The 9,275-nt window shown below is 44.3% G+C and overlaps 1 protein-coding gene across 1 annotated transcript; it reads left to right on the top strand.

The window, feature by feature from the left end:
* The first annotated feature begins 1,290 nt into the window (after positions 1–1,290).
* Positions 1,291–8,915, top strand: LOC106602674 (mucin-2-like). The gene is made up of 6 exons (XM_045711221.1): positions 1,291–1,364; positions 2,271–2,334; positions 2,422–7,676; positions 7,774–7,838; positions 8,064–8,209; positions 8,319–8,915. The coding sequence occupies exons 2-6, from the start codon at positions 2,295–2,297 to the stop codon at positions 8,534–8,536; spliced, it is 5,724 nt and encodes a 1,907-aa protein (XP_045567177.1). The 5' UTR covers positions 1,291–1,364; positions 2,271–2,294; the 3' UTR covers positions 8,537–8,915.
* Positions 8,916–9,275: the final 360 nt, after the last annotated feature.

Here is a 9,275-nt window from a genome sequence, read left to right as displayed (position 1 = left end):
TGAGATACGAATAGAGCCGTTTGATATGTGCGTTGCCCATAGAAGTTGTCCCGGTGTCGCATATCTAATAACTTCAGAGTGTCTTATGAGTTGGTATTTAGCGATTACATTTCTAGTGCTAGGACACGATCCAGCTACTTATAGAAATTTGACAAATAGATGCGTTGGGCCTAACGTGTTATTTCTGTCTCCCGCGTTTCAGAACACAAAGTCTCAATTTAATACATTTTAAATGCTGGCTGTAACACAACAAAATGTGTAAAAAGTCAAGATTCTGTAATACAGCTATTCTTAGATCATTATCATTGGCATAATAATAGCCTTTATTTACTTTATCAAAGACGTGGTTTGTAGACGTGCACATCTTGGGTGTCATCAACGGTTGTATGCATACGTATGCAGAAACATATGGGTGTGTGTCATTAGAAAAATAACCTTGTATGTTTGTGGTCTTGGCATTTCTTTAGGAAAATCAGCTTGATGAAAACAAAATAAATGTATCACAATAATTGTGTAATAGATGAATTTACATTATGTATTGCAATCAAATACAATTGATACATTAAATGGGTCCATTGGTGTAATCATTACAATAGTGTTTCTATTGAGCAAGTTTAGCAAACAGGGAGGGACCCACTGTCACGCCCTGGCCATAGAGAGGTTTTGGTTCTCTATTTTGGTTAGGCCAGGGTGTGATTAGGGTGGGCATTCTATATTCCGTTTTCTATGTTTTGTGTATTTCTTTGTTTTGGCCAGGTATGGCTCTCAATCAGTGACAGCTGTCTATCATTGTCTCTGATTGGGAGCCATACTTAGGTAGCCTTTTCCCACAGGGTTTTTGTGGGTAGTTGTTTTCTGTCTTGTGTTTTTCACCTGAGAGAGCTGTTGCGTTTTGTTCCACTTTGTTTATGATTCAGTGTTCAGATATAATAAATACCATCATGATCACGTACCATGCTGCACCTTGGTCTACTCCTTTTTCCAAAGACAACCGTTACACCTACCTGAATCTGTCCAATAGAAACAATAGTTGTAGTTGTAAAACAGAACATTTTGCAACTGTTTGTACAAATGATTGGTATGTGTGTCTCCATGTACTGCTAGATTAGGAATTCAGTCATAACGTGGGGGAGGCCTCTTCATTCTTCTTCAAAAGATGATTACGACACAACTCATCACACCTTTTTCTACAAGGTGACGTAAGCACACATTTTCCTTTACGTCTCATTCATCATAATGATGTCAACAAGGTTGTTCTTTAAACTATAAAGGCTGTAGCAATGCAGGAGTTTAGTATAGTTTGGAGGAACACTGTTACTGAACACTGAGGATTTCAGCTACAACATCACAATTACATTTTTTTGGTAAGTGTGGTTTTCAATTATTGTGTTACACATCATCTTTTTTATTATGATCAGACTTCTGTGTATTTTTAAAAGTGAACTTTTGGAAGAAACATTTGTATTTGTTAACTGACAAGGCTATAACTCGTAAACTTCCTCTATACCGCTGTTCCTTGACCTCGTCCAGCCATGGATTTCATCATCTCAAATAATCTCTAGTGAAATTCTTATTCCAGTAACCAAGGGTCAGATCAGAATTTCTCACCCCTTGGTCCAAGAATCATCTTATTTAACCTAGAGTGCGTTGTCCTGATAGAGGAATTCAAGGCTAATGTTTCAGAATTGCTGCAGGAGGTGTGCAAATGTTTCAATTCTTAATGACTACATGTGTTTTATGATTGATGGTGGGTAATTATAGTCATTCATGTTTTTGCTTTGCTGTGTATGTGTTAAGGTAAATGTGTAAAAAATTTAATCGAAGGATTCCAATCTCATTGTAAATCTACAGATTTAGTGGTAAATCTATACATTTACGGATTATACACTAACACATGCACTGTACCGTGTCTATGTGTTTTTATTCAGCTGACCTCTTAGCCAGGTCTAAATCATAAAATATGCCTTCTGACCTTAACAGGACTTCCTGGATAAATAAATCTGGGCTAAAATAATAAATAAAAGTAAAAAAGACAGATGTGAATGAATAAAATATTAAATATCAAGAAAAAGAAGTTGTGGATCACTTGATTAAAACCATCACAAAGAAGACTTACTGTACAAAAACAGACACAAACACTGCATTTACCATTAGTGATCTCTTTCCACAATATTACAGTCTATATTACATTGGTCAATGTCATTCTGTTGATAATTATTTGTCTTTTACCTTTACATTAATCATGTGTGCCCATCTCTCTGTGACTACAGACTAAAAAGAAAACAGTTTCAAAGATGAACAGAAAAATTCTCATAGTCCATCTTCTGATTATTGGTAAGTTCATTCTCTAGTCTTTAAATTGTAGATCATTTCGAAATTCTAAAAGCTATTCTAAAATCTAAGCTTTTTAATTGGCAACAGCATCAGGGAATGCCCAAAGCCCAACAACTAATGCCCCCCCAACAACCACAGCTACTGCTGCAACCACAACCACAGCTGCCCCCACGACCACCACAGATGGCATGACGACTTCCACAATTCCTGTCACAACAACCACAGCTGCTTCGACTACAACAACAGCAGCAACCACCCTAATCACAGCAGATCCCACCACAACCACTAATGCTCCTACTACAACCACAGCTGCTGTCATGACAACCAGAGATGCTCCAACTACAACCACAAATGGAGTCACAACAACCACAGTTTCTCCCACAACAAACACAGCTGCTGCTACAACAACCACAGATAAATCAACTACAACCACAAATGGAGTCACAACAACCACAGTTTCTCCCACAACAACCACAGGTGCTGCCACCACAACCACAGGTGCCACCACGGTCACCACAGCAGACATCACAACTACCACAGTTGCTCATTCAACAACCACAGCTGCTCCAACTACAACCTTAACTATGTCCATGATGAACACCACAGCCATGACAACGACACCTGCAACTGCAGCAGCAGCCACCACAACCACAGTTGCTGCAACAACAACCACAGGTACTACAACCACAGCTACTGCTGCAACCACAACCACAGCTGCCCCCACGACCACTACAGCTGGCATGACGACTACCACAATTCAGGTCAAAACAACCACAGCTGCTTCGAGTACAACAGCAGCAACCACCACAATCACAGCAGCTGACTCCACAACCACTACTGCTCCTACTACAACCACAGGTGCTCCAACTACAACCATTGCTACTGCTGCAACCACAACCACAGCTGCCCCCACGACCACTACAGCTGGCATGACGACTGCCACAATTCCGGTCACAACAACAACAGCTGCTTCGACTACAGCAATAGCAGCAACCGCCACAATCACAGCAGCCACCACCCAAACCACTACTGCTCCTACTACAACCACAGCTGCTGCCATGACAACCACAGATGCGCCAACTACAACCACAAATGGAGTCACAACATCCAAAGTTTCTCCCACAACAAGCACAGCTGCTGACACAACAACCACAGATGCTCCAACTACAACAACAAATGGAGTCACAACAACCACAGTTTCTCCCACAACAACCACAGGTGCTGCCACCACAACCACAGGTGCCACCACGGTCACCACAGCAGACATCACAACTACCACAGTTGCTCATTCAACAACCACAGCTGCTCCAACTACAACCTTAACTATGTCCATGATGAACACCACAGCCATGACAACGACACCTGCAACTGCAGCAGCAGCCACCACAACCACAGTTGCTGCAACAACAACCACAGGTACTACAACCACAGCTACTGCTGCAACCACAACCACAGCTGCCCCCACGACCACTACAGCTGGCATGACGACTACCACAATTCCGGTCACAACAACCACAGCTGCTTCGAGTACAACAGCAGCAACCACCACAATCACAGCAGCTGCCTCCACAACCACTACTGCTCCTACTACAACCACAGGTGCTCCAACTACAACCATTGCTACTGCTGCAACCACAACCACAGCTGCCCCCACGACCACTACAGCTGGCATGACGACTACCACAATTCCGGTCACAACAACCACAGCTGCCTCGACAACAACAACAGCAGCAACCACCACAATCACAGCAGCTGCCTCCACAACCATTACTGCTGCTACTACAACCACAGGTGCTCCAACTACAACCATAGCTACTGCTGCAACCACAACCACAGCTGCCCCCACGACCACTACAGCTGGCATGACGACTGCCACAATTCCGGTCACAACAACCAGAGCTGCTTCGACTACAACAACAGCAGCAACCACCCTAATCACAGCAGATCCCACCACAACCACTAATGCTCCTACTACAACCACAGCTGCTGTCCTGACAACCACAGATGCTCCATCTACAACCACAAATGGAGTCACAACAACCAAAGTTTCTCCCACAACAAACACAGCTGCTGCTACAACAACCACAGATAAATCAACTACAACCACAAATGGAGTCACAACAACCACAGTTTCTCCCACAACAACCACAGGTGCTGCCACCACAACCACAGGTGCCACCACGGTCACCACAGCAGACATCACAACTACCACAGTTGCTCATTCAACAACCACAGCTGCTCCAACTACAACCTCAACTATGTCCACGATGAACACCACAGCCATGACAACAACACCTGCAACTGCAGCAGCAGCCACCACAACCACAGTTGCTGCAACAACCACAGGTACTACAACCACAGCTACTGCTTCAGCCACAACCACAGCTGCCCCCACGACCACTACAGCTGTCATGACGACTACCACAATTCCGGTCACAACAACCACAGCTGCCTCGACAACAACAACAGCAGCAACCACCACAATCACAGCAGCTGCCTCCACAACCACTTCTGCTGCTACTACAACCACAGGTGCTCCAACTACAACCATAGCTACTGCTGCAACCACAACCACAGCTGCCCCCACGACCACTACAGCTGGCATGACGACTGCCACAATTCCGGTCACAACAACCACAGCTGCTTCGACTACAACAACAGCAGCAACCACCCTAATCACAGCAGATCCCACCACAACCACTAATGCTCCTACTACAACCACAGCTGCTGTCATGACAACCACAGATGCTCCAACTACAACCACAAATGGAGTCACAACAACCACAGTTTCTCCCACAACTAACACAGCTGCTGCTACAACAACCACAGATAAATCAACTACAACCACAAATGGAGTCACAACAACCACAGTTTCTCCCACAACAACCACAGTTGCTGGCACCACAACCACAGCTGCCGCCACGGTCACCACAGCAGGCATCACAACTACAGTTGCTCATTCAACAACCACAGCCGCTGCCACTTCAACCACAGCAGCTGCCACAACAACAACTTCTCCAACTACAACCACAGCTAGCGTTACAAAAACCGCAGCTGCTCCTACAACATCCACAGCTGCTGCTACGACAACGACAGCTTCCCAAACTACAACCTCAGCTGTTCCCACGACAACCACAGCTTCTCCAACCACAACCACAGCTGCTCCAACTACAACCACACTTGCTTCCTCTACAACATCAGCTGCTGCCAGAACAACCATACCTGCTGCCATGACAAGCACAGCTTCTCCAACTACAACCACAGGTGTTCCCACGACAACCACAACTGCTGCCAAGACATCCACAGAAGCTGCTCCGGCAACCACAGCTGCTCCATCTCCAACCAAAAATGCCCCCACAACAACCACAGTTGATCCAACTACAACCACAAAAGATGGAAACACAATCATAGCTGCTGCCACAACAATGACAGCTGCTCAAACTACAACCACAGCTGTTCCCACCACAACAACAGCTGCCGCCACGGTCACCACAGCTGGCATCACAACTACCACAGCTACTCCCTCAACAACCACAGCTGCTTCTACTACAACCACAACTACGTCCATGACGACCACCACAGCTCCTGCTATGACAACGACAGTTGCAACTGCTGCAGCAGCCACCACAACCACAGTTGCTGCCACAACAACCACAGGTGCTCCAACTACGACCACAGCTGCTGCCACTTCAACCACAGCAGTTGCCCCCACAACTACAGTTGCTCCAACAACAACAACCACTGCTGCTTCCACAACAACCACAGATGCTACAACTACAACCACAAATGGAGTCACAACAACCACAGTTTCTCCCACAACAACCACAGCTGCTGCCACCACAACCACAGCTGCCGCCACGGTCACCACAGCAGGCATCACAACTACCACAGTTGCTCATTCAACAACCACAGCTGCTCCAACTACAACCTCAACTACGTCCATGATGACCACCACAGCTCCTGCCATGACAACGACACCTGTAACTGCTGCAGCAGCTACCACAACCACAGTTGCTGCAACAACAATCACAGGCGCTCCAACTACAACCACAGCTGGCGTTACAAAAACCACAGCTGATCCAACGACAGTCACAGCTGCTGCTACGACAACGACAGCTTACCAAACTACAACCACAGCTGTTCCGACGACAACCACAGCTGCTGCCACCACAACCACAGCAGCTGCCCCCACAACCACAGCTGCATCAACTATAACCGTAAATATAGGCACAACAACAACAGCTTCTGCCACAAAAACTACAGATGTTCCAACTACAACCACAGTTTTTGTTGCAACAACAACTATACCTGCTCCCACGACAACCACAGCAGCTGCCACCACAACCATATTTGCTCCATCTACAACCGAAAATGCCCCCACAACAACCACAGTTGCTCCAACTACAACCACAACAGACACAAACACAACCACAGCTTCTGCCACAACAACCACAGCTGCTTCCTCTACAACTAGAGCTGCTTCCTCTACAACTACAGTTGCTGCCACAACAACGATACCTGCTGCCACTTCAACGACAGCAGCTGCCACAACAACAACATCTCCAACTACAACCACAGCTAGCGTTACAAAAACCACAGCTGCTCTTACGACATCCACAGCTGCTGCTACGACAACGACAGCTTCCCAACCTACAACCACAGCAGCTGCCACCACAACCATAGCTGCTCTATCTACAACCAAAATTTCCCCCACAACAACCACAGTTTCTCCAACTACAACCACAACAGACGCAAACACAACCACAGCTGCTGCCACATCAACAACAGCTGCTCAAACTACAACCACAGCTGTTCCCACAACAACCACAGCTGCTGCCATGACAACAACAGCTTCTCCAACTAGAACCACAGCTGCTTCCACTACAACCACAGCTACTTCCACTACAACCACAGGTGCTGCAACAACAACCACAGCAGCTGCCCCTACAACAGCTGCTCCAACTACAACCACAAATGCCGCCACCACATCCACAGCTGGCAAAACGACTACCACAGCTGCTTCTACAACAGCCAGAACTAATACAGCAACAGCTGCCACCACCACCACTGATGGCACGAATACCACAACTGCTTCGACTATAACCACATCTTCTGCGACGACAACCACAGCTGCTGCCACAAACACCACTGTACCAACAACAACCAAAATTGTTCCCACAACCACCACAGCCACCGCTACCACAACTAAGTCAACAGCGGCACCGACAGCGAATGGGGGGTCAATGGAATTAGGATTCAGAATGTTCCGTACATTCCAAAGTGACTATACTGATTCTTCCACAACAGCATATCAGGAACTGGCAGAAAATGTTACCACAGAGGTAATCAGCTCATCTTTTAACAACATTGTGTCACTAACATTGTGTCACTGACTTCACTGTTGAAAATATTGATACTAATTTGTTTTGTTTTTTACAGGTGAATCATGGTTACAAAATAATTTACCCTTTATCATACGTAAGGTGTAGGATTATTCAGTTCACGTAAGTAACAATAATTGTTTTCTGTAAGTCTATGAACGTCTCCATTCAAATAGAATTATCTCGAAATAACAATGATAGTGATATACGTTTCAGGATTGTATTAAGAAAACAAATACAAATAATTACTATACATTGTCTTGTGTTCTTAATACTTTCTTGGAAACAACGGTTTAACATCTGACCTCAAAATGAAAACTAAATCTTTATATATTTCTTTGCTTACAGGAGTGGGTCAATTATTGTCAACATGACCCTTATTTTCAAGAACCAGACAGTGGTTCCCAATGTAACGAGTGTGGAGCAGGGATTGACTGACTCTCTGTCTCACGGGAACACCTTCCTCAACATTGATACAACCTCCATCACTGCAAGTAAGTTAAGCCGTCACTGCTGACCTTGTCATTGTCTTCACTCTCAACATTGACTCATGGCACTCTATATTGGGTACATTTTTATGAAATAACTTCTGTGGTGTTACAGGAACTACAACTTCCGCAGCCACCACAGTTGCCGCAACTACCACCACAACAACCACAGCCACCCCCACAACAACAACAGCTGGTCCTACAACCAACACAGCTGCTTCAACAACATCTGTTGTTGAATCAACAATAAACAATGCTGCCGCCTCCAGCGGAATAAGCTTCAAGACAAGTCTTCTCATCTGTCTTATTATGTTGTCACAACTGCTTGACTAATACTGATATAACTGATCACCACTGTGACAGGGAAACTTACCAGACAGTCTAATCATATTAATTATTAGAAATGTATAGTATTTACTATTATTTATTACCTAAAAATGTACAGGGTAAAGATGAAATTCTATGGAGAACATGGGAATATTCAACAGCTTGAGGATAATGTAAAAAAAAAGACAGCTGTTTTACCAATTATCAACAAGATTCTAAGAATCTTGATAGTTATTCCTTCTACCTACTGCACTAATATTTATTGTAACTGAATGGTGTATTTATACTGTTTTGTAATTCAGTATTACTCATACTTTGAATGAAGAAAGTGCTGGTTTCATTTTCTGTACCGGATTAATGAAGAAATTAAATTAAATGCAATCAATTACCTGAAAAGACATTCACTTCCCTTAAATTACATTTCAATAATTACTATTGTGTGCCAACTGCATCTGTTATGCCTTGTTCACATACAACATAAATACCACTTTATTTCGATGATAGGAATTAGATTATGTGAAAATCAGAAGATGAATTTCAAGCCGAACAGGACATTTGTTTACAACAAAAACATAGACAACATAGGCAACAAAAACATAGACTGTAATGGGCGTCATATTGAGGAGACCAAGGCGCAGCGTGTTGAGTGCTCATCGTTATATTTTAATGAAAAACGAACACTAGACATAATAAACAAAATGACAGCCAACAGTTCTGTCAGGTTATACAAACTAAACAGAAAGCA

Source organism: Salmo salar, unplaced genomic scaffold, assembly GCF_905237065.1.
Source record: "Salmo salar unplaced genomic scaffold, Ssal_v3.1, whole genome shotgun sequence".
NCBI lineage: Eukaryota > Metazoa > Chordata > Actinopteri > Salmoniformes > Salmonidae > Salmo > Salmo salar.
The sequence above is the reverse complement of the archived record's forward strand: the minus strand, read 5'-3'. Positions and strand labels throughout refer to the sequence as shown.